The 27379-nt window shown below is 38.5% G+C and overlaps 1 protein-coding gene across 1 annotated transcript in view; it reads right to left on the bottom strand.

Annotated features, from left to right (window-relative positions):
- Nucleotides 1-27379, bottom strand: part of cpne2 (copine II) — a 42607-nt gene that overhangs the window by 2794 nt on the left and 12434 nt on the right. Inside the window, exons 3-14 of the mRNA XM_053622997.1 lie at nucleotides 25679-25858; nucleotides 25189-25263; nucleotides 25011-25082; nucleotides 24831-24914; nucleotides 24233-24322; nucleotides 22757-22855; nucleotides 19008-19094; nucleotides 18445-18504; nucleotides 13654-13787; nucleotides 13461-13515; nucleotides 12843-12894; nucleotides 12541-12674 (exon numbers count right to left, since the gene is read on the bottom strand). Coding sequence (XP_053478972.1) covers nucleotides 12541-12674; nucleotides 12843-12894; nucleotides 13461-13515; nucleotides 13654-13787; nucleotides 18445-18504; nucleotides 19008-19094; nucleotides 22757-22855; nucleotides 24233-24322; nucleotides 24831-24914; nucleotides 25011-25082; nucleotides 25189-25263; nucleotides 25679-25858 — 1122 coding nt within the window. The remainder of the gene's footprint in view (nucleotides 1-12540; nucleotides 12675-12842; nucleotides 12895-13460; nucleotides 13516-13653; nucleotides 13788-18444; nucleotides 18505-19007; nucleotides 19095-22756; nucleotides 22856-24232; nucleotides 24323-24830; nucleotides 24915-25010; nucleotides 25083-25188; nucleotides 25264-25678; nucleotides 25859-27379) is intronic.

The raw sequence follows: 27379 nt of genomic DNA, 5'->3' as shown, positions 1-27379 counted from the left end.
TCCAAATTGGCATTTCCCAATTGCTCACAGTGTGTGAATGTGTGTGTGATTGTGCCCTGCGATGGGCTGGCCCCAGTACAAGGTGTCCACCACCTCATGGGGGCAATTTCATTGGGGTAGACTCCAGGCTCCCTGTGACCCTGTGTAGGATAAGGGGTACAGCAGATGGATGGATGGAATAATAATAATCATTCATTATTTATATATAAATATATGTTTGCATATAATATGTAATGTGAAAATGTTACACTGAAACCTAATTTTTTCCCTTTAATATTTATATTTAACATTCACATGTATCCTTTATAATGTGATTTTTAAAAATACAATTATGTAATAGCAACCAAACATTGTTATTTTATATTAATCATAAATCTAAATGTGAATCAGCATGGCCTCAAATCTTCACAAAAGACAGAAAAAAGTATTCAACTTTTCTCAGCTCAACACACTTGCAGGCGATATCTCAGCTCTGCTGTTCACTTGCAGAAACCCAGTAGGCATGAGACAGACTGATCAATCTGTATCATCTTTCCCTCCACATATGAATACAGCCAGTAAGAAACCACAAACTTCAAATCTCAACACAGTAACATGAATCTAAACCTGCAGTACAGAGCACATTACCCACTTTGACAGGGATGTGTTTTTTTTTGTTTGTTTGTTTGTTTTTGCCAGACTGCCAAAGTGGCTGAACCAAATACTTTTCTGCATGACATCCCATTGTTAAAACATTAGCAATCTGTGAACAGTCAGTAAACAATAAAATTTAAGATTGTGTTATTCACTCTTTGCTTAATTTATAGTTTTGTTTGTTTGTGATTGAACGTCATGCCAGCTATCTTAGCTATTTTCATGGCAAGAAACAGCTTAAAATGTAGCAAAATATTTACAAAATATCTTCGCTAAAAATTCTAAAACTAAACTTCATTAAAAATATTTTCATATGAATCAACCGAATAAAAAAGGGTCCTAGAGGAGTTCAAGCCATCACAGTCCATTAAAATACTCTTTATATAAGGCTTATTGACATCTTTATCATATCATATATCATTATTCATTTGTCAGTAATTTTGCTTGCTTGCTGTAGCTTATGAGTGTTGATCTGACATTACGTTTTGTACATTTTTCTCACTTCATTATGGTACAACTGTTCTGACAGAAATGAAAAAATGATTTGATGATACACATAGCATTTAGTTCAACCCTTGCTTGAAGCACTGCAGTGTAATGCAATACTTCTGAGACGATTGCATTTCAAAATTTGAATTTAATTCTGACACAAATTCAAAATTTCCTTCTTTAAAGGCAAAGCCACACAGAATGTCCCTTATTCACTTAAGTTGCATAGAAACAAGGGCAAATTTGAGCACATGGAACGGCGTGCAAACAAATCTGTGTCTGATTCATAAAACTGAATCAGACATCAAAACGAGATATGATTTGAGCTCAAATGATGAATCAACGTGAACTACAGGGTGTCCCAAAAGACTCCATATATAGGGGTCTATGTTTGCCAGCACCACGTTGGTTGTGCCTTCGTCAGTGGACATTCATTTCTCAGTTGGTCCGCAAGGCTTGGCAACAGTGTTGTGTGATGTGCCTGCCATGTTTCCTGTTAAAGTCCATCGCAACCTTGCGACAGCTTCCCGATCCAGCCTCGAGAATGATTTCAATACGTTCTTCTTTTTTCAAAGCTATTCTTAAAGGCTGTCTATATATATATATATATATATATATATATATATATATATATATATATATACTCAGCAAAAAAGAAACGTCCTCTCATATTCAATTGCTTTTATTTCCAGCAAATTTCTTAAGGTGTGTAAATATTTGTATTAACATAAAAACATTCAACAACTGAGGCTTAAACTGAACAAGTTTCACAGACATTTGACGAACAGAAATGGAATAATGAGTCCCTGAACAAAGTGGGGGTGAATATTAAAAGTAACAGTCAGTATCTGTTGGCCACCAGCTGCTTTAAGTACGTCAGTGCATCTCATCCTCATGGACTGCACCAGATTTCAGTTCTGGCTGTGAGATGTTACTCCACTCTTTCACCAAGGCATCTGCAAGTTCTCGATCACGTCCGGGGGAGTGGGGGGTGGGGGGGGGCAACACATGGTTACATGTAATTTTCTACTGCAAGGACGATCAGCTGTCCTTCCTGTCTCCCTGTAGCACTGTCTCAGGCATCTTACATTACAGACATTGCAGTTTATTGCTCTGGCCACATCTGCAGTCCGCATGCCTCCCTGCAGCAGGCCTAAAGCATGTTCACGCAGGTGAGCAGGAATCCTAGGCATCTTTCGTCTGGTGTTTTTCAGAATCAGTAGAAAGGTCTCTTTAGTGTCCTAAGTTATTGAAACTGTGGCCTTAACTGCCAACCGCCTGTAAACTGTTCGTGTCTTAAAGACTGTTCCACAGGTGCGTGTGCAATAATTGTTTATGGTTCATTGAACAAGCATGAAAAACATCGTTTAAACCCTTTCCAATAAATATCTGTAAAGCTTACTTGGATTTTGGATTGGGACGTTTCTTTTTTTTGCTGAATATCTATATATGTACAGTGCCTTCCACTAATACTGGTGCCCTTGGTAAATGCTGTATGAGCAAAGAAGGCTGTGAAAATTTGTCTTTATTGTTTAAATAACATACCAACAACATAAATAGGTTAGATTCAGCCAAAGTCAAACTTAATTAAAGCTTTTATTCATAAAAAATATATTAGCCAAGTTTCCATCCTGAACAACAGACAAATTTGATATAAACTACCCACTTAACAAAAATAAACAAACAATAATAATCAACAAAGTCTGCAAAGTAGACAAACAAACTGAATGAAGATGTCATGTCTGGTGTGTTTTAATAACCTCACAAAATGTGTGATAATCTGATGTGGCCAAAACCCCACATCTAAGGCAGCTGTTGGTGGTGTTTCTTGTGTGTAAATGCCGGTTGCTCAACTGAAGGACTAATAAGCTGCTGAACATCCACATCAGAGCATTCTCCTTCACATGACACTAAACTGCATTTACTGTGTATTAGCTTTTAGTACGAGGTTCCTGTGTGAGCAACTGTGATGATCAAAATGATCTGCTATTTATTTTACTACTTATACTTGCTATGAATGCTGACGATAATGATTTTGCTAATTTAACTTGAAATTAAGCATTCTTCAGGTTGTTAAAATTAAGTTATGCTCATACGTATACATACCCTGACCAGCTGCCACAGATTAAACCGCTGATGTGTATACTGGTAGATTTGGTTAGATTTGACCACGTGTAAGTTTGATGAATAAGGGGCACTGTTTTTCAGTAGAGAACCTTCAAAACATCACGTTTTCCACATTTAAACTTTATGTTTCTCATTGAATGTGAAACAGTTCATCAGGAGGAGGCTAGTGATAACACTGATGCACAAAAGACAAATTAGTATGCTTTCACACTTTTTCCCCCCACATTTTTTTTTCACAGAAAAAGTGCTAGCTGGAACACCTTTTGTGTTAACATGGGAGGAAAAGTAGCTCACGCGACACACACACTGTAACCATAACATCACTCCTCAGTCCTAGTTAGTATCAGCTAACTAACCAGCCTAATCCAGATTAGATTTAATAATAATAATAATAATAATAATAATAATAATAAATATTACTAGTAGTAGCAATAGTAGCAGAAGTAGAAATATTAGTTGAAGTAATAAGGATTAAAAACTCTGATGATGAGGAGGTTGTTTGCAAGCTGATTAGTTAGCCAATACAAGCTTAGAACTGGAGCGTTGTTATGGTTACAGTGTGCACGTCTCGTAAGCTATTTTTTATATCAGCACAAAAGGTGCTCTGGCCATTGCTTTTTCCCCCCCAAGTGTGAAAGCACCCTTATCCACACTTCCCTTACACACAAGTCACACTGTAGTTCACGCAGTCTCACGAGAAAATGTTTTCCATTTTCTTGCACTTCTGTCACTTTTCTGTGATAAACTGACATTTAGTGAATGTTTATATAGATCAATATGAATGTCAGATGAGGGAAGGGAATATTAATATATCTGAGTTCTGAATACTGCTATATTTGTTTGGTTTAGTATTTCTGACAAATTTTCCTTTTGAAGTACCACTTCTAAGCTCTTTGGCAAAGCTTTAACAGTGAAATGACACAAGGAAGGTACAGGAAATACCACTATTTATGGGACAGCAGTTAAAAGACAGTTCTAACAGACAGGAAATATAGATTTTTTTCCATTCCAAATTTTAATAAGAAAGATGCACAATATAATTTATGATTGTGTGTTTGTCTTTAACACTAGTACATGTATGACTGACTGCCTCCCTGTTGTTGAAAGTGTTGAAATGTACCTCTACCTTTGTAAGAGGCTTCACAAAGCACAAAGTAAACTCATACAATGTCAGAATTAATGCAGCCAAATACCAGAATACCTCGCAAACCTTTAGGCACCAGCTGTTTGTCCGAGCACATGCTGAATCCAATTAAAATTACAAGTTAAATCGGCAATCGCAACATTCAATCCAGCACCATAACCCTGCTTTGAGTAAGTTATAAAATATGAAAGTGTGTGGGGAGGCACATGATGAAACATCCCCTACTCACACTCCAGCAGGCAGTGTGTGAGGGAGGGTGTAAGTGCTAGAGGGGAATTTACACTGTCACTTTTTCCTCCTCCTGCTGCTTTCCACAGTTGCGCTTCCTCGGCACTTTGATTTAGCATGGAGCTTTGCCTCTGCTCAGCATGCCGGGATAATGAATCTGTTTTCCAGCTGCACAACTGCTGCTGCTGCACTGACATGCTGCATTTGCTCATCAGTGTCCCGGAGCACTACAACAGCAAGGGCCCTGAAATACAGCCCTACACCACCCACACAGAAATGTCACGACAGATCGTACTCCTCTATACTTTTTGGACAGCTGCCTAAAATTAAAAGAATCAGTGGGGGCAAATGGGATGCGATCACTGTACACCGTCTAGTGAAATGTGAAATGTTTTGTTGCCTCATTCTATGGCTGGCAGTTTCATTATTCTAAAAATGAAAGGAAATTACCTCTTTTATCCATTTTATTTTAACAACAAAAGCGGCTAAATAAAAGGCTGTCTTGTGCGATGCAGCGCAATGTGGTCATGTGGGAGAGAAAAAAAACAGCAGAGTGGGCCAAGGCCATACGTCCTTGCCCTTAGGGATTAATGTGATGCTGGGAAGTGGTGAGCAACAGATCCCACAGCCACTGATTCAAGCTTCCCCACTGTCCTCAGGACACAACATAAATGGGCAAGCAGCTTTCCAGCTCCACAAGTACTTCCTATAGGTGTAACATGCTCTGGGCACTCTATGGACATGTACCCACCTCTCAGAGGTGTAGGTAACTGGGTGGACTTTGGGTTTCAAATGGTTATTCATGAATGGTTAATATAACACACATACAGCACAGCTGATTATATACATGTCATTTAACATTGTTCTGTGCAGTAATTGCACTGTAATGATGCTCATAAAAGGTCAGCAAAGTCAAAGGCGTCATTTGGTTTGTTTAATCACACTGGCTACCAACTGCTATGGTGCGAAACAGAATTAAGCGGTAAACAGGATTAATCAGTATTTTTCCTGTCTATATTTGAAAGTTACTAGCTGCTAGCCATTCTGAACATTAAAAAAAAAACTTTCTACCCAAATGTTTTCATAGTTCTTCTGCATCCCTTCCCATATCAATGGAAACATCGCTCTCTGAGCTCAGGGATATCGAGGCCGATGAAATGCTGGAGGTTTTAATGCAGGAGGAGAAAAACGAGGGTAGATCTGGTTTTCTAAGCTGAAATGGATTGTTATCAATTGTATTGTTCAGATCACATAGTGATTTCTTTCAGCAAAATGAATTCCTGGCTTTGCCACTGCCACCGCTTTCTGAAAGTGCCCTTCATTAAAAATCTTTTTAACTGTGAACAGAAACTTAATCCAAATTCAAAACAACAAAAGAACCGATGATGTTGTAACATATTAACAAATATAAAATGAGGCTTATCTCGGCTGTATGTGTCATCATACTAGTCAATTTATTCGGCCTGAAGAATCAAGTTCCTTGGTTTACTTCCTTTTTCCTTCTAACAGCATTTAGTGAAGACAATATGTAGGTAATGTAAACCATATCACCAAGATCTTTTCCAAAGCATTCACTGTTTAGTGATTATGGGAGGTTTCTTTTTAGCACTGTAAGCAGTGGCAGCTGGCGGTTTTTAAAATAGAGGAAGCGCAGGTGTCTGTTACTGAAGTATAAAAATAATTTTAAAAAATCCAAAAGGAACACAAATAATAAAACATAATTGTATGCATACAATTTATTTACAATATTTACCAATTACAAAGATAAAATAACAATCTATACTAGTTTATACTATACTCGTCTGACTGGCACCGATATGTTTGAGATGTCAGTCATGTTCATTATGGTTTCAGTGATTGGCAGTTGATTATGAGAGATCTCCCAATCATCATATGCAAAAGCTATGCATCCAGACGGGACAATCGAAGAGCACCAATAAACGTTGTGATACAAAACCCACCCACTATGGTCTCTGAGCTGCAGCATGACTCTACCAATATTTTTGTCCCCGGCACATTTCAAAACATATACATACATAAATGTAGACCAAAGAGGACAAAACATAGGCCCAATCATACAAGCCCATACCCTCCTGAGGCCTCTCTGAACTCCAGGCCTTTAATGTGCAAGAAACATACTCATTAATCTCTCATTATCTCAGTTCCACTGCAGTATAGACACTGAGGAAGAGAGAATGTACAGACGCATGTAGTTAAAGGTTGGGCTCAGTCAAAGTCAGTGCTCAGGAATGACACTGGGTGATATTTAATGCAATGCTAAAAATGAATCACTGTGTAATACCATGTGTTGGGAAAGAACCAGGAATGTATCAAGTAAGGAAATTTGCCTGATAACTTCCTAATCTGACTTGCTAAAGACAAAACTACAAACTAAAAGCATTTTTAAATCATCAATATGGTGAGAGAATCCCTTGTTACAATGTATAATAAAAAACAATGTATTACAGTCCAATAGCAATTTATACAGTCTGGTGGAAATTATGTTAAAACGTCATATTCAGCTTTGTTGCTTTTCCTGCTTTTGTTTGTTTCACTACAGAAATTACTACACTGTTTACCGCCTTCTCTTGGTAACAATTCATATTCTCTATCTCTCTCGCTCTTGCTCGCGCTCTCCATTTTTATCTTTTGTAGGTGACAGGGTACAATTAGGGACAAAAAGCTTTAAAGCCTTCTTGAAGGAGGTTAAATGATAACTATTATGTTCTCCTACCAAGCAAAAACATATTGGTTACAGTGTACATGTTTGTCTCTGAGTTTAGACAGTGAGAGGCCATCCTATATTTTATACACACTTTGGAAATGCTGTTGCTGACCTAATGTACGCATGCAAAAATATGTGTCCACTGCATATTCTGGAAATAACACTGCTTTGAAATTTTCAATCAAGGACAATCCAGTAGTTCATGTGTTGCTGGCCAGAATTATTATTTCATGTTGACCAGAATGATCTGTATTGGACAGTTGATTATATTCCCTAACTGCTCCGTGAGTGGCTCAGTGTTCACAAATATAATCAGAATCCTAACACCGTCTACCTGTGTTCTTGCTGTAATAATAAATACACCCCTATGTCTCTGCTCGTATAAGGCATGCAATGCGACTGGCCGACAAACAAAGCAGAACTGAGGGCCCTGCCTCATTAGTCATTAAAACCCATGAACAGTGGAGAAAAAGAGAGAACATTTGTTCACTGAATCAGCCACTATAAATATCTTTAATTGAAAAGAAAATTTAATGGCTGTTCTCAGCTGGGCTGATAATAAGACCAGGAGAAACTGTGAGCGCCCTGTCTGTTCAAAGCGGCTCAGCAGACTTTGAACTGACAACCCCAGGCACATTTTGTTGGATTTCTTACAAAGCAATTAGGAGCTGCCAATCTAGAATTTGGTTATGGAGCAAGACAGCAAACACAGACACATTTTATGCTACCCAGGCACACCTACATGTGTAGGAGCTGTTGTGAGTACATCACTGGACAACTCGTTTCTGAATAAACATATCTGCAAATGAAATCTTCTGCATTAGAATGACACAAAGTGACACTTGCACAACCATACAGGGGAGAACAGGCGTATTAAGATGCTTCTAATAAATTTTGTTCCTTGATAATGACTGTACCTGAACCCATGCTCTACTATGAACAGAACCTTAGCAATGCAGGACACCATTTAGTACAGTAACAGTAACAGTAACTTTAGTACAGTTTGATATATACTCCAGCATACTGGGCTTGAATAAAACAAAACTGCATTAATTCCACAATAATTTCAGAGCTTCGAACTATAAAGTTCTACCTGACAATTCTCAACATGCCTGACACACCTCTGACTGAGATTTCCTATTTACATGATATTAAACAGTATTTCTTATGTTCCCTTATTCATGTTTATATATATATATATATATATATATACATATATATATATATATATATATATATATATATATATATATATATATATATATATCAAGTGCATTGTGGCTTTAACTGAACCATATAAGAATCCATTTCTTTTAGAAATAGTCCCCTATTTCAAAGAGCCATCAACAGTAAGATAAAAATAATGTAATACAAAGCTGGTATTTTTGAATGTCTTCCCATCGATTACTGCTTGAAGTCTATGATCCAAATATATCACTAGATTCTGGATATTGTCTCCATATATATGCTCAGGCAGGACTGTACTGCAAACCATTTTTAGTTCCTAGCTATTTCAGTAGAGTTTTGCCATCAGTCTTGTTTTTAACAAGTGAAATGCAGACAATAGACCAAGAGGTTCGTCAAGAACAAGCCATTTTTGGCTCTCACTCAACTCCACAGTTGCCTTTAGGGTATGAATCAGCTTATTGCTTGTCTACAAGATAAAAGATCCATCCACTAACTCTTGAGGCATTTGGTTGGATCTTCACAATTGAGACAATGGGCAAGTGATTCAATTCCAGTGACAGTCTTATGTGCTAACGCCACCGTGTTTCACAGATGGGGTTGTATACTTTGCATCTAGAGCAGTTTTCTCTTTTTCTCGCTTTGCTCATGCAAATCCTTTTGTCCTATGGTTATGCTGAATTATGTTCATTATTGTAGTCTTTGACACACGTTTAGCAACATGCAGGGCTGATCTGCTTTTCTGTTTCTGAAATGTAGCGTTCAGTCGTCAGTGTCATGTCAACGCCACAATCAGCTTCAAACTCCATTTCCAAGAACACACCACGGCCTACAAATATGGCCACCACGGACTACAACACCCAGCCACATTACACAATAACATTCACCTGATTTCTGATACAACACAACTGGTTTCAATCATCCACACACCCTATAAATAGAGACTTTGAATTTTCACTCATTACGAAGTATCTGCTCAGCTCTGTTCTACAACTGATGAACCAATCCCTCTTGCCTGTGCTTACGCTCCTGGTTTTTGATCAGGTTTGTTTCCCAGTTTTTGTGATTTTTGTCTCTGCCTTGGATATCGTGTTTGTAAATCACCTGACCTTCTGCCTGTTTTTGACCATGATTAAGCTATTTTTATTTATTTTTTTAATATGCCATGTCTCGGAGTAAATCCTTTTCAGGCTTACTTTGGGATATTTTCTTGACAATGACACATTTTTGGTCTTCATGTTGAAAAAAATGCCACAAAATGACACATCCGGAATAAATAATTATCAAATAATAAAAGACATAAATAGTGATACTTAGGTGTCTAATTCATGAACTACAGCAATAGCTAAATTATGAGTAATGCTAAAAATTAATAGATGGCCAAGAAACCACTGAGCAGCTATTGTACAATTACTTTTGCTCCTCTATAACAAACCTACAAATAATGTCCTACGATTTCAAGTACAAGCTGCTGATGTACAGTACAAAGGACAACACTGTAAATGCAAAAGCACTGTCACATTAGAACCATATGGTGCACTAGTTTAAACAAAGATCTCAAAACAAGACTACAAGAAATAGCAAGGCAGCTCAAGACTGTCAAACAGCCCATTCTTTAGAGTGGATACTTAAACCCTTGTGTATATTACAGTATGAATTTACCAACTTCCTCTAGTTAAGCTGAAGCTGACAGTGCACACATTCACTCTGAGACCGCACAGCAAGCCGAGTTTGACCAGTGAAAAGCTGAGGGTCTAGCTGGATCAACAGAGCCACATTGTTTTCATTAGGCTAGGCTCTGCTCTCGAAGTTTGGTTACACATTTCTGCACATGTCACAGTCACCCAGCACACTGCCTACTTTTCACAGACCCACTTGGCAGAGCTTGGAGTAACACAAACAGAAACACTGTTCCACCAGCAGAGGCGGGTGGAAACTGTTTCTGAAGGGATTTACAGAAGGTGGGTGTGGATTCATTGCAGTTTCTGCTCATGTTCTGAAAAAGGCAGGAATTCTGAAGCCAAGATAATATACGTAATAGGATTCCATAAAAGTAATTAAGTTTTTAACCATTGAAGAACATTTAAATATTTGCATCACACACATCTTTTGACTCACCAAGAGTCCGTTCATACAAGTGAAGGAGTAAACATTAGAAGAAGCCTTTATTTGTCACATACAGTGCTAGGAAAAAGTATTTCTTCTGTTTTTGTGTATTTGCATATCAATTGTTTCAGAAATTAAAACACAATCTAAGATAAAACAAAGGCAACCTGCGTGAACACAAAATACAGTTTTTTAAATGGGCCTGTGTGAAAATGTATTTCCCCCATAGTTACTAATTCCCCAAATCTATGAAACTGCATTCATAATGGGGTTCAGCTGGACTAGACACAACCAGGTCTGATTACTGCAAACCCTGTTCAATCAAATCAACACTTTAATAGAACTTTTACAACAGCATGAAGTTGGTTAAAAGGTCTTACCCAGTAACACACTATGCCAAAGCTGAAAGAAATTCCAGAAATTATGAGGAAGAAGGTGATTGAAAAACATCAGTCTGGGAAAGTTTTGGAAAGTTGATCACTTCTGGGAATGTTCACTACTGTTTTTTTCCATTTGGAGATAATGGCTCTCATTGTGGTTCTTTGGAGTCCTATGGCCTTTGAAATATCTCTGTAACCCTACAAAGCTATTTCAAAGGCCCTTGGACTCCAAAGAACCACAGTGATAGCCATTATCTCCAAATGGGAAAAACAATAGTGAACATTCCCAGAAGTGGTCAACTTTCCAAAATTCCTCCAAGAGCACAGTAACTACTCATCCAACAAGTCACAAAAGACCCAAGGACAACATCAAAAGACCTATAGGCCTCTTTTGCATCGATAAAGTTTATGACTCCACTATCAGAAAGACACTGTCAAAAATGGCATCCATGGAAGAGTGGCGAGGTGAAAACTACTGCTGACCCAGAATAATATTAAGGCTCATCTGAATTTTGCCAAAACACACCTTGATGATCCTCAAACCTTTTGGGAGACTGTTCAGTGGACTGATGAGTCGAAAGTAGAACTGTTTGGAAGACAGGGGTCCCTTTACATCTGGTGTAAACCAAACACAGATTTCCACAAAAAGAACATCATACCTACAGTCAAGCCTGGTAGTGGAAGTGTGATGGTGTGGGGATATTTTGCTGCTTCAGGGACTGGGCAACTTGCAATAATTGAGGGAAACATGAATTCTGCTCTCTACCAGAAAATCCTAAAGAGAATGTCCAGTCTTCAGTCTGTAAGTTGAAACTCAAGTGCAACTGGATTATGCAGCAAAACAATGATCCAAAGCATAGGCGTTAGTCCTAGAAGTAAGTGAAACACTGAGCTCCACTTATCGGAAGCGTTTGGTTGCAGTTATTGCTGCTAAAGGTGGCACAAACAGATTTTAAGTTTAAGGGGGACATTAGTTTTTCACATGGGTGATAGGTGTTGGATAGCTTTTTTTTTGCTTCAATAAAATAAATAAAAATATATAAACTGTATTGTGTGTTTACTCAGGTTGCCTTTGTTTTATGTCATATTTCGTTTGAAGATCTAAAACTACTTAGTATGAGATATACACAAAAACAGAAGAAATCAGGGTTGGTGCAAATACTTTTTCCACAGCACTGTATACATTACAGCATAGTGAAATTCATTTTCTTCATATATCCCAGCTTGTTAGGAAGCTGGGGTCAGAGCACAGGGTCAGCCATGATACAGCAACCCTGGAGCAGAGAGGGTTAAGGGCCTTTCTCTAGGGTGGTGCTAGAGCTTGAGCCCACAACCTTCTGATCAATAACCCAGAACCCGAAGCGTTGAGCCACCACTGCCCTGCTTAATGTCTTGTGTTCATAATTAAACTGCCAGTGCCAAAATAAGTCCATTCCATTTTAAAACTGAAATAAATGAGGTCTCATTGTACCAAGCTTGTCAAAAGCTGTTTCTGTAAGAATATTGCAAGATGTTGTTCTCACCGCTGCTGTGTCCTGTTGCAGGGCCTGTGAGGCGAAGCGCGCCACGTGGTTGATTATGGGGGCAAAGTTAGTTGGGCCATAAAAGCGAATGTGAGGTAAACAGGTGGAATACGCCTGAACGATGCCCTCAACACCTGCACACAACACAAACGGGTAGCCATTCCCCCTCATTACCTCATTACATCATCTACATAAACAAGATTATAATACTAAAAATTCATCAGTTCTCATGACCTGATCTAAGACGTATACAAATTTGTACCAAAAAGTGACAATGTACCAGTAATGAAGGATTGTCTCACCTGCGCAAAATGGATTGGTAGGGTCAAAGTTGATCGCAAATTCATGGGACACCTGTAAAATTAGCAGACAAAGACCAACACTTTAATAACAATGTAAACACTTTAATAGCCCTTAATGGCCAGTGTATATTGATTTGGATAAAACATACTTATAATACACCAGTTCCCCATTTAGACTAGATGCTTTCCAACATCCTTCCATTTTTAAAACATTTTTTTCCTCCTTACATTATGGAATGAATGTGGGGTTTTTTTCTATCATCTAAAACTCTTCTCTTAAAAAAAACAAAAAAAAAACAACACATGCCTCTATTTCTCTCTTCACATTCTCTCTCTCGCTTGTCTTTTTCATCACTCCAGTACCATGGCAACCCAGATGGGATGACAGTTGCATAATCACTGGGATATGCATGTATTACACATTTTGTTCATCTCTCCATTTCTGACATTTCTGAATTCAAATCAAGCTGCCCCAATCTCACCTGCCATTCAATTTTCCCTTGCTCACCTTACTTCCATCAACACCAAAACATACAAATGAGTCACTCTCACATGAGTTAAAAACAACACACACACACACACACACACACACACACACACACACAGACACTTTCTCACCTTCCAGTCAGGCGGGAGTTGAGCACCAAATCCGAGTGCAGGAAACATTTTGTTTCTGTGGAAAGAAAACGATGACCATATGCTTACCAACCCCAACAATGTCTAACTACTGAACAATTGTCAATACTCATTGAAAATCAGTGAAACACTTCTTGGAATGAATAAAATGACTCTGTATAGCACAGGCTCTTACGAGTCATAGTCCTGTATTATCTGTCCCACGGCCCAGATGGCAGAGAGATACTCGTTGCTGCCCATCGGGTTGATGTAGTGTAATGAGGATGGCTCCCTGGGGTTCCCATTAGAAGCTGTGAAGTCAATGCCAACCTAGTGGTACACACACACATACATACAAATATTTATTAAAGATCTCAAATTAGCCTTAATCAAGGAAGTTAATTCATTAACATATTTCAAAAATTAAATGTAATACATGCACACTGGGAGCTCATCCTGTATTACGATTATTACTATTGTATATTAGACACATTAGGCAACAATGCATTATCAGCCTGACTGGGCTGGATTAACACACACACACACACACACACACACACACACACACACACACACACACAAGCACGGCAATACTGTGTGAGCCTTCTTTAGTTGGAGCTGGATCAAATGCTCTCAGCCACAGGCGGTGTTGTCTTTGTTAAAGGAGGTTTACAAGCGAGCGCTGCTCAAGCTGAGCTCTGACAACTCTGTCCTCAGGCAGTGTTTATCAACCCACTGCGAGTCGAGTGCAAACCCGAGTCGTCACGATCCACACTACACACCTACTTACTGTACCAACATCAGCATCACGCCAGAGGCTCTACTGCTAGCCTGTCAGGTGAAGAGGAGAGGAGGGAAGGAGAGGAAAGATGAGAGAAGAACAAAGAGACGGTGACATAAAGAGAAATGGATGGCGAGAAAGGTATAGATAGATAGATAGATAGATAGATAGACAGATGGATTTTTGGCTTCCTTGTTGTTTTTTGTTTTTGGGGCATTAAATCTCAAGTGCCAAATTTTATTCATCTGTTTATTTGTTTGTTTATACAATTATACTGTGTTTAACTGTTGTATATTAATTATTTAAAATATTAACCCTCCATTCATTAATGATAAATTAACAATTAATGAGCAGTCATCTTTTAAGGAATGCAGGTCTATAATATATCCAAATGATAAAGTGCAATAATTCCATTTTATAGATTAATTCGCCAAGCAATTGTGATAAATAAGCAAATAATCCTGACTACCTATTCAGATGCTGATGTTCAGCCACAGACAGGGAGACAGACAGGGTATAAGAAAGAGACATAGGGAGAGATAGTAATAGAGTGTGACACAATGAGGGTGCCATTTCATGTGCTGGCCTGAGGGTGAATAGGTCATAGTTGGTCCTCCAAGTGCACACAAAGCAGTAGTGACATTATGAGCTGATGTTTGATCACAAGTCACATGTCTCTGACACCTTCCCACTGTATGAGACACGTTTGAGTCACACAAAATATAAGCATATGAGACACTGTATGAGACACGTTTGAGTCACACAAATCAAAATATACAAAATATAATCGAACTGCAGGGAATAAATGCAAGAGTTTAGGCATGGTCAGATTTCATCCATCTTCAATGGATGGATGGATGGATGGATGACTCACTTCACTTACTCCTTTTCAGGGTCATGGGGAACCTGGAGCCTATCCCAGGAAGCATCAGGCACAAGGCGGGGTACACCCTGGACAGAGTGCCAGTCCATCACAGGGCACAATCACATACACAATCACACACCCATTCATACACTACGGACACTTTAGACACGCCAATCAGCCTACCATGCTCTTTGGGAGGAAACCAGAGCACCCGGAGGAAACCCCCGCAGCACGGGGGTGTGTGTGCGCAGGGGTCCGCACACACATGGCCCCAATGGGACCCCGGACCCTGGAGGCATGAGCGAACGTGCTAACCACTAAGCCACCACGCGCCCTTGGTCAGATTTCAGTCCCATTTGATTTCAGTTGCATTTTAGAAACTTCAGAAATGTTCTTGATGATCCGGATTGAGAGTGAGGTTTCTGTAAGTACATTCTGTTACATCAAGGCCTTGGAGAACACTATTTCATTTACTGTGTACTTGTATATAGTATGGCTAGAATGACAATAAAGATTTAATTTAATCTAATCAAAATACTTTCTAAGATTTTTTTTAGGAAAAAGTTATAGTCAGTGGATGATACATTTGAACATTCAGGTGGAGGTTTGCTAAAGCTGATCTGAAACTCAAAATCCAGAACCACTTAATGCAAGAAGGGAAGCTTTCTGAACATACAAGTCTGTCAGATGTTGTTTGTCCAGACCATTCATTTTTCCTGCCATTTACAGAGTCTATACCACACAGACTGGAGTTCTCATGTAAGCAGACATTTTACTGACAGCTGCCAAAATAATTACATTAAGTGTTCTGAATTAGAAACTACTGTCACAGACACATGAAATTTGTGCAAAATATCACCACTTTACTATGTCTGAGTCTCAGTCAGTTTTCTCATTACATCAACTACAATGCCTGTTTATTACCAGTTGTGTGAAAATCTTTTTAGTGTTAACAATTATAACCATACAGATTTATAACTATCTGTTTTATCTATTAATCTGATGCTCTTCAGCTTCTCTACAGACCATTGCCTTGCAGTCTATCATGCACTGATTATCTTTTTTTTCCATCACCTACACTGCCTCAAATGCCCACGCAAGTAGATGTTCTGTTCCTGCTCCCACAGTCTGCTTGGCTACTGCTGACCCTGTGACCTTTGCTCTTGTAGTGCTGCTGAAAGAGCTGATGTGTTGGTTAACACCTCACATACCAAGCTTAGTGCACTTCTGTAATGTTAAAGCATACAGAATATGCTTGCACTGTTGGAGAGCAAATCTCCCTGCTAACACCCACCATTTTATCCAGCGTATAAGACCAATAGCATCATCGCACAGAGAAAGATTAGACTGTTTTCATTTGAAACACCTTTTTCTTTCTTTCTTTCTTTCTGTCTTTCTTGCCATCCTTTCTTTCCTTTCTCTCAATTCCTTCATTCTTACTTCTCCTTTCCTTTCCCTTCATTTCCTTTTACTTTCCCTTCCTTCCTTTCTTCCTTTCCTCTCCTTCCATTCCTCTCTTCCTTTCTAGCTTCCTTTCCTTCTCCCTCCCTCCCACCCTTTCCTTTCTTCCTTCCCTTCCTTTCTCTCTCTCTCTCTCTCTCTCTCTCTCTCTCTCTCTCTGTCTCTCCCTCTCTCTCCCTCTCTATGGCAAAGGAGCAGATTAGGGGAACTGAGGAGAAGGGATTTAAGAACTGAGTTGTAACATATGTATGCCTATCCCTGGCTTATTAAATGAGAATATGAGGAAGAAGCAGCTAAAGAAATCATGAATACATGATACCTGTTTTTCTACAGCAAATACCATTTCTTTAAAAAATAAAAAAAAAATAAAATAAAAATGAAAAAAAAAAAGAACTTATTACAGTTCTTGGCCAGTGTAGCCTTGGAAGTACAGCCAAGAATGCTGGTAATCATGAGCAGAACATCAGTCCATCTATGGCGTACTTGAGCTTTTAAAGGTTACATATAATGAAGGTTCAGCAAAACAGCTTTCCATAGACCTTCCTGTAGCTCTCTGTATCTCTCTCCTGTCAGGGCCCTTTCAGTGCCATCACTATAGCAACCCGTGCCTTTCACTCACTTTCTATGTCATTTGACCGAGTTACATAAAAGACCATGAGCACAGGCTCTTCACTCAGACACTGTACAGAACGAAGGCAGAGGAGCTCAAGCCTCCACCATGTACCAATCAAAGAGCAGAGATGCATATGGCATCAGAAACATTAAAAATAATACTAAAACCGCTCTTTTGGAAATGAACATGTTCTCAAAGCAAACATAATATGAAATAAAGTAATACAGAAAGCTAGAATAAATATGCAAAGCTTATAAGACATAATTTTAGAGATACAGCCTAAAATGAGGATCCCTTCTACCTCCAGTAACTGTATTAGTGTATTCCTTGTTCTTTTTTGTAACAGTATAGTTCATCTGCACTGTCCCCTTTCTTTGTCATCCATTACTTATGTAGATATTGCTCTTTACACATAACTGGGCTGTCTGGTGTTCAGCCTATAGGTCTATCACTACCAACCTATTTGGTTGACCTGGTGGCTATTTTGCTACTCTTGGCAAGGCATCTTGTCCTAGTTTACATGAAGAGCCCACATCCTCCCTCCCATACTCAGGGGATAAAAAATGGCTTATCTTTTATGCAATTAGAAGAATAAAATCTGCAGAGCAACAAAAATTCTCCAAAAATTTGCAGCCTTTCTTAACACAATGTTCATTGTGTATTTCACAATGATCAAATAATAAAAATGATTAAATCATGAAAGATATAATTCATTCAAGGTGCTATGAACTGTGTGCACACAGAGGTATTCACGAGCATGGAACAACGAAGCCAGCATGCTGAGAAACTGTCCCATGTGAGAACACTGCAGTTCTGCGAGCATTGAGACATGGCCTTTTGCCAGTCCACACTCAGTCCAGCTGTGCTTATGACCTCTATTAAAGATACTGCTTAAATGCGATAAAGTCTTGAACATAAAACTCAGCATGAGGATATTCACTGCTAGCAACACACACCAACAACCAACATAAACTGAGCTAAATAAAATGTTCCATGACACTTCTGTTGTCCCCAGTAGGCTACGTATTTCTGAAACAGTACCAGAATGATGTATGAATAATGATGTTGGTATGCATATTAAAGGACGAAAGAGCAGGTTCCCAATAATGAATATTGTACATACATGCAATAGAGCAGAATAAAAGCAATATTACTACACTGTACTGTATTGCATGACATCTCCCTTTAAAAACGAAGAATTGACAAAAACTGAAATAGAAGGTACTGATTTTACGCTTTACTAAATAGGAAACCAGGGCAAACTCACAGTGAACATAAGCTGACAGCCACCCAGGATGTAATCCAAGAATGAGTAATCCCTTGTAATCTGAGGAGCATCAAACAAACACACGGTCAGACCGATAGACACACTTCTCCATAAAGCATCCTTGTATCTAGAGCAACACAAGAGCAAACAAGCAGAGACACCTTTATCATGTAGCCCCCTGTACAGTATGTGTGCACATGTGTCAGGGTCATACAGGCTGAACTGCTGATTACTGCAAATAACTGAGTCATTTTACCACTTGGCTGGGCTCATGGGCAGGAGCAATTCCACTCACGACTGATGGCTCAGGAGTAACAGGTGCCTTATGCTGATATTAATACTATGTGTTATTTACCAGGGGATTTCGAGACATTACATTATGCTCTGCCTAGAGCACTACTTAATTATAGCTTGCATAATAAAAAATAAATTTAAAAAATGACATAAGCAGAGCTTATGATAAAGCAGCGCTTATGATAAAAGTAGCTTTGTACTGCAGTCATTTTAACTGCTTATTTCTAGAGCTGGTGAACTGTTGCATGGGAGTGAGGGTGCTTCTTCACCTTGCAAGACTTCAAAATGATGATTCCAGAGTTCTTGTAGTTCTTTTTCTTCTTCTGCTTCTTAGGATTCAAGCATTCAAACTCCACCTGCAGCAGTGGAAACAGAGTTGAACATGTGAGGAATACTCAGAAAAGCAAACCTCAGAGACACATGCGAATGGTTTCTCATGTTTAAAAATAGTTAAAAGTCTGTGCCATTCAGTCAGATTCCCTTCAGGAGGCTTGTGCTAATCTCTGTCTTTGGGCTACATTTGTGTGAGTGATGAATATCTATGAGAATTCTTGACTGGAAAAGGTTCACTGTGAGGGTCGGTCCCTTTTATTCCTTACTAATCTCTGAGATTAGTAAGGAATAAAACATAACAGGACATGCAGTTATAGAAAATTAATCACAAAGCAAAAGACCAAAGGTGATTCATTTCCACGCCAAAGGAGATGATTTTCCAATAACAGCACATCCCAAAGTGTCTTCCTCTGATCCCACAGTAATTTGCCAACAATTAAATTCTTCTATTAATTAAAGTATGATTCCATGCATTTTACCCACTGATAGTTATGCTTAACTTTCTGGAATGGTCATGAAACACATTACACGGCCTGTTATAACTTTTACTTATTACTTTCTATATTATAACAGCTACTTCACATCTTTTTTCCCTCTCTTGAAGTTAATAAGACAAAAAAAATGCAGCTTGTCAAAGCTTAAAGTTTTTCACATGTCAGAAAACTGAAAATTATAGCTTTATCTCTGGATGTTACAAAGAGCTGACACTTGAGACTCCTTCCAAAAGCTCTATGTAAATGTCTCCTCTCAGAAAACTTCACCATACAAGTTCACCAATATCTGATATGGTTGATATGATAATGAACTATTACAATCGTTTATGTGACATCTCTGCCATAAATCCCTGTGTAAGTTGTTACTATAGAAAGTATAATACATTAATATAAACCTTGCAGCTTGAGCTATTGTCGCACCTGTGCTGTTATAGAAAAGCAATCAACACCTGGATGGCTGTGGCGTGTTGTTTACACGTGGTTCAATTCCTGGCCCACATGAATTCCACATGCCGAAGTGTCCTCCAAGACACTATCATTGGTGAGTGTGTCTGTGTGAATGGGTGAATGAGACAGTGTAAAGTCCTTTGTAGAACTGCTAAGGTTAAAAAAGCGCTATATAAGTGCAGAACATTTACACACACACCAATGGCTGCAGAGCCGCCATGCAAGGCACTAGCTTGCCATTGGGAGCAACTTGGAGTTCAGTGTCTTGCCCAAGGACACTTCAGCATGTGGAGTCACGTGGGCCGGAAATTGAACCGCCAACCCTATGATTAGTGGACAACCCACTCTACCACCTGATCCCCAGCCGTGTGAGTGTGTGTGTGAGTGTGTGTGTGAATGGGTGAATGAGAACCAGTGTAAAGCGCTTTGTAGAACCGCTAAGGTTAAAAAAGCGCTATATAAGTGCGGACCATTTACCATTAACCAACACCTTCTGACCAATTAGAATCAAGCATTCAACACTGCTATATGGTATAATTATAATAATGATAGAATATGGAAAATGGTGGCAGAGCACAAATGGGGTGGTGGTTTTCAATTTGATCTTGAAAGTGGACAAAGCAGTCATTGTGTGAAATACTATTCTAAAGTCTAGGGTTAATATAATTGAAGATAAGATTAGATTTGTTTAAGAAATAATGTGAAACAGACTGCAGGTGTCTGCAAACAGTGAAAGGGCAAGCTATGGTTGTGGGTTCTGCCTACTGTTGTTTCCTGTAAGAATACACACGCTCACTTGTGACAGGCACCACACCATTGTTGTTTCCTGCAGACAAGACAGCAGTTAAACAAGAGCGATTTACATCTCCAAAAAAAGAAACCGCTACTCTCTCTGTCTCTCTCTCTCTCTCGCTAATTCCTGCTCTCATTCTTTCCTATCTCTCCCACTTAGTCTGTCACACCCTCCACATTTGAGTGCATCTCTGCTTATTCGCTCTTTCTTTCAGCTTCATTACGCCAGATAATGAAGCACAGACACTGTTCCCACAATGTGCAGAGGAATGAGTGCAACAAACCCAAGAGAAATGATATTTTCTTCTCTGTGCATGTGTATTATGAAAGTAATGACTCTAGTGTGAGGGAAATAAATTGGTGCTGGAAGCCTTAATAGGATGTCTGCATGTATCCTCAAGTTCAAGGTAAGCCAATTCATTCATAGAACTTTTCATTGCTATACCAGAATTTAAGACCAAAATACTAATATACACGATATACTAAATAATAAAACATTAAAGAGAATAAACAAGCTGTAACGCTTAGTGAATGTAAAAAAGAAAAAAACACTTTAGAAAGCAGAATAATATTAAGAATTAAGGTAGATGAAAAAGGCCATAATAGTAATCAGTCGACACAGGTTTTTAACAAGAAGGAGTAACTGTTTATGTTACAGTCAACTACAGAATTATTGGCTCACTTCATTAAAATGAATATATAAAATGAATAACATCTAATGAGTATATTTTGAGACTTGAGCCTTAATATATGGGAACACGTTACAGTTTTATAACACAACATTGATTTCTAAATTATATTTCTTTATCCACTGAGCCTCTTTGTGTAATGTCATGATCTTGGATCTCTCACACACACAACATTTAAATTTTCTTTCTATTGTTAAATTTGCACATCTGGAATTGCTCCACACCACAGGTTTTCAATAGAACTGATAATGTCCTTTATCTTTCACAGCCCCTGGACCACTAGACACAAAACAGCTCCAAAGCATCACTGAACTACCGCCATATCATACAGCATGTATCATGTGCATTTCTTCGTAAGCAGTCCACATATTTTACCATGTGCAGAGGGGGTGCATGGTCAAAAAGTTAATATCTGATCTCATCTGACTGGAACACATGATTCCAAGTTCACATCCAATGACATTTTACAAACAAGTTGTTTTTATGGAAGGGGCACCACCTTCGCACTTCTCACTGTGCGAGGAGCTGTATGCTCATAACATCCAAGTTTGTAACTGTTCCATAATAGTTTTATTCTTGCTTAATGCTATATTTACCTGCTCATGTTTTTAAAAAAAAAAAAATATTCATTACCTTGTGCAGGTTGACCACTGCATGTTTCTTTTGAATTAAAAAAATCAGATTTTCCCGCAATGACGATGAATAACAAAAGGATTTTACAGATAAACAAGAGATAGGTCAATAGCATAAATTTTTTGTTGAGTAAAAGCAATTCAAATTAATCAAATGAATCTCATTTTAAAACTATTTTTGTTAGAGAAAAGGAAAATAGCTTCCACTGTCGTTAATGGGGAAATTTTCAATTTTTAACTATTATGTTTATTTCAATACAGTATCCCCCCCCCATCCCATTAACCTAAATGATATAATTTAGAGATGATTGTAGTATATAAGGCAGGTAATGTTAACATGTGAATATTTGCCTCACATTACTGATGTGCCCAAACTGATGCTGTGTTAACTTATGTATGATGTGATTAAAAAAACAAACAAACAACATACTGGTTGTCTTAAATTCAGACTTAAAAAATTAAGTCTGAATTTAAATGTAATATTTTATACTTCTTACATTTGACACTTAAAGATGTTAATTTGAACAGTTTTAATTCCAGGCACATAAAGATTTTTTTTTTTAGAGAGCCATAACTAGCCCTGTTTGTGGATAATTTGGAGAAAGCGTATCATGCTTTAAGTCCAGCTCACCTCTACTGCGTTCTGTGCTTCACTCATCTTGGTGACTGTGGTCAGAAATTCTCCAATGAAGTCGTGGCCGCCATCGTTATCATAGTCATAGCATATCACCTGAGAAAATAAACACTTCCTCAGAGCCGAGGCTCGGATGTTCTCAGGTCTGAACCAGACCACTAGAATATATTAAAAGTGCAACATTTTGAAAAGTAGAGTAGCATTCAAATAAAAAAGCTACAGTGGTGTGCAAAGACAGCTAAAATTATATACCACAACATAACTGTCCAACATTTTACACCATATATTGATATATGTAATGTACATTTGCTATGGAAATGTGTTCTCTTGCAGGACAAAGTTATGTGTTTCCTATTATCATGGGCTTTTCCTAATCTAAGACCTTTCTTGGTTGACAGTTAACATTGCTTGTTACTACTTCCATACACCTTACACACATCTAATTAATCTGCACAGCAGTGACACTGACATCATACTGTGTATAGTGCTGGTTTGAGTACAATACTAGATAGGCTATAGTCAGTAATTCTATATCTACAAATTGACCTATAAAGAAGTTTTACCTGAAAAATGATCAATTAGTGTAAATACTGCACAGTGAGGATTTCCTAACAAAGTGGTGTTTTCCTTCAACGTTAATGCTAGCAAGAGAGCTCAGGTTACATTTGAGCATAATATCTGAGGTAAAAAAAATCTAATTTAAACTAAGTCTACAGGTCAATGAACTACGACACTCTTCTGGAAAGCAGCATAAATTTTTGGATGTGATGGCAGTCAGCTGTAGGCACTAGTGTATCTGCCGAGTATTACAGTATGTCAAGTTTAGTCAAAGATCTTATAATAAAAGCAGGGTATGATCAGGATAGATTTTTGCCATGACTAATGGGGCACTTCAGAATTTTACTGGGTCTGATGACATATCTGCGACAGCTAGTGGGAAATTATAGTGTTCTTTGGTTAGAATGTTGCAGATAGATCTTAATTAGTTACGTTATCACAGAAAATGTCATAAAGTATAACGCTAAAGCTTTTCTTCTGACCAAAAAAAAAATTGCAACATCCTGAACTAGAAGTTGGCAGAGAAATTTTTAGACAAAACATAAATCACTCCCAAAGAAATCTTTAAATGTACTCTGGCTAGTTAGGTAGTCATGTAATTTAACTAGCTAACAGTAAGACTTCTGTTACCATTAAACTTACCATTAACTTAAGTAAAAACTTAAGCAATCTTAAGTTTAAAACATTTTTGTAATGCAGAAACTCCTGCCACGTTCCCAGCAAATTAACTGGTTCAAGTTATAGCCAGTCACACCCAACAGTAAAAAAACACCAATTTAACTGAGAAATGTCCATTTTTGTTATGCAGAGACACATTACTTATTAGTAAGTAACATATTAGAGCAAAGATTATTCTACCAGTGGCTCATTTTTACCCCAAGTCCAGGTTATCATTGACATGAAGATAAGACCTACCTTGATGTTTCTGTCCACATCACCATTGCAGAGAGAAATTAGTGGCACAGTGAACGACTTCCATACAGGGTCCAGAGTGTTCTTAATCACCTGACAAACAGCAGATACACAAATACTACTTTATGGCAGAACTATTAGAAATTCATAGACAGCCACTATGTACTGTATAGAGTAACTGTCTAATGTAGTCCAATGTAATGTGCACTACCAAAAAGTTTGGCGTTTGGACTGAATGGACTGAATAAATACTTTTTTCATTGTTTACTTTGGCAGTTTGATGAAGGTTGAAAAGGTAAATACTGAAGTTAATGTCCGTGTATAAATTTATTTCTGAATACATTTTTTTTTTAAATTCCCTGTGTATTTTGTATTGATGCATTTGCCAAAACAAAAACGTAGATGCCAATAAGTGCTCTGCTTGAGCTGGCTGAGAAGTGTGCAAAGCTTCATTAGGAATACTGTTAAGAATTTAAACTTAAAACAGTTTTATCTCATTTAACACTCTTCATGGTCACTGCATATTTTCATAGGTATTATTTCACAGGGGTAACTGCTTTCATTGTAAGGGAATAAATACAGAGTTGGTGGTGTATATTACCTCTGTTCTGTGTACCAGCATCCATTTTCCATCCTCTCCTTGTTTGTGGAACTCCAAGTAAGGGTCTGATTTACCAAAGAAATCCTAGTGTAGTAGAAATACACATCAGTATAATTAATAACATTATTTCAGATTAACCAACTCTATGAAAAAGAGATTTATACATGTGCTTTGTCTTACTTTTTTATCCAGCTTTCTCCCACACATGGACAGGGTGATTATTCTGTTGTCTGATAACTCCTGGGCTGTTATCTAGAATAAAAACACAAATCGAATGTGATGCCTTTAAATGTAGAAATTGCTGGAGCAATAAGCTGGTGACTTTAGGATGTTATCAGATGAGGTGTTAAGGTCTTACTGTGACGGCTCCCTTTCCCGCTGGTTTGCCATTAGCCAGAGTAAGAGGCCGATGAAGTTTCTTATTGGACACAATCTGTGCAGGGAAAGACGGGCTAGTTAAATAAGCTCAGAAGAAGATGGATAAAGAGCTCTTTAATCAGCCAAAGGTCACCGTGATTGCTAAAGAGGGTTAGCAAGATCAATGCAGGCTCATTAGCTCATGTTTACGGAAAACAAGGTGTGCAGAGATGGCTGGATCTGTTTATGTGTGATGTATCATAATGCTAAATGAATGAAAATGTTAGGTATTTTTGTTACTCTATGTCCTATTAAATTCAGCTTGGCTATTTTACATTTTTATTTTGCTTGTTAAGTCAGGATATATTTAGGCCACGCTCTGAACATTGCCAGTAAGAACTAACACCTGCCAGTAGCTTTAAATATCAATAAATATACGATATAGTATAACAGGAAGTGGCTGCTGGAGATGTAAAGCGGTGATACAGTACCACTCCAAGGGTACAGATGAACTCTCCCAGAAAGTCGTGCTCATACAGCTGGCTGCTGCACTTGTCCTCATCAAACATGGCAAACTTCAGCTTCTGGACCTCCTCAAAATGGTAGTCCACCTGGAACTTCACTCCAAACACGGGGTTCAGATTGTTCACCGCTGTCTCTGTTCGGCCCAGCTGCAACCATAATACACACACACATACACGCACGCACACACGCACACACACACACATGCACGCATGCACGCACGCACGCACACACACACACACCCACACAGACACGAGAAACAGAGTTACTTAGCTCATCCACTGAAGATAATTCCATCAGCAGTTTGGAGCACTTATCTTTGTAGATAAGACAAGCTGTGCTTCAGACAGTCTGTATTTGGTGGGGAAATGATTGCTATTGATCAGAGCTTTCTCTCAACTGCAATTTGTTATGGCTCTGCGGTGCAGAGTAGCATGCTTTCAGAAAAAAGGAGCAGACAGGCCATATTTCTGAGGTAAGGAAAATGTGTATAGCTGATGTAACATGGAGTGACTTACGGTCATTAGACATTTAGGGAATGTTAGAGAGAGATAGAGAAATAGAGAGAGAAAGGAAGGAAGGAAGGAAGGGAGGAGAGATAGAGGAGGACAGAGAGAGGGAATGAGACAGAGAGCGAAAAGACAGTCACAGTTCAACTATTTATTGACCGAACGCTTGCTAACAGTCCAGGGCAATATGGAAACACACAAACGTGCTCACACACAAATGCATGTGTATACACCCAAGCAGACCCCTAGATGGGACTGAACATATGGTCTGAGATGTGATGCTGTGTGTACAGTTCCGAGGAAAAACATATTTGCTTGCCACCCCTCTCAGTGTGTGTGTCTGTGTGTGTGCTTCTATTTCTTCTGAAGAAAACCAAGCCCATGAAAACTTTTTCACTGGCTATAAAGAATAGCTGCTCAGATTTCATAAACATGTATTCTTCTGCCAATATTTGATGACACACAACTAAAGTCAACTCCAGAGTTACTGGCACCCTTCAAGACACTTCCAATCTAACATGTAGAGATTGGAAAACAAGAAAATTTCCAATCAAGCAGGTTTTGAATGTATAGACACACTACATTAGAGGGCGGGTGACACCCCTTGTATTTCTTGTTAGCTTAGCCTAGTGTAGTTTTTTCGTCTGATCTGAGACTAAATTCCCTGTCGTCCTAGTTTTGTGGTTGTCCTGTTTCTATTGTCTGTAAATGCCAGTCCTGCTGTTGTGCATCAGAAATAAAAGCGATAGCCCTACCTCTAGCACCCTGTCCTACTCATATTCACCATCACTATCATCCATTCAACCTGCAATCTTAAACTGTTATAGTTCTTACACTCACACTAGTCCTTTGCCTTCTGTGGGAACGTAACACTAACATTTGGAGAATTTCCCTTTTTCTCTGAGAGATCAACATGTCAACTAGTGTTTGTGCATCAAGGACATACACTCACATATGTACATGCATGCATACACACACACACACACACACACACACACAGAAGACATGTTTTGTTGATCCACAGACTCCTTGGCAAATGAATAATTTAAGAATTTAAGAATGTATTACTACAATCCTTGAAGGCGCCTACCGTAATTCTTCCCCTTGTCTCTTCTCCTAACCCTTACCCATCACACTCCCTCTTTATCTCTCTCTGCATCT

Source organism: Ictalurus furcatus, chromosome 4 (assembly GCF_023375685.1).
Source record: "Ictalurus furcatus strain D&B chromosome 4, Billie_1.0, whole genome shotgun sequence".
In the NCBI taxonomy this organism is placed as follows: Eukaryota; Metazoa; Chordata; class Actinopteri; order Siluriformes; family Ictaluridae; genus Ictalurus; species Ictalurus furcatus.
This window is presented reverse-complemented; position numbering and strand designations above follow the sequence as displayed.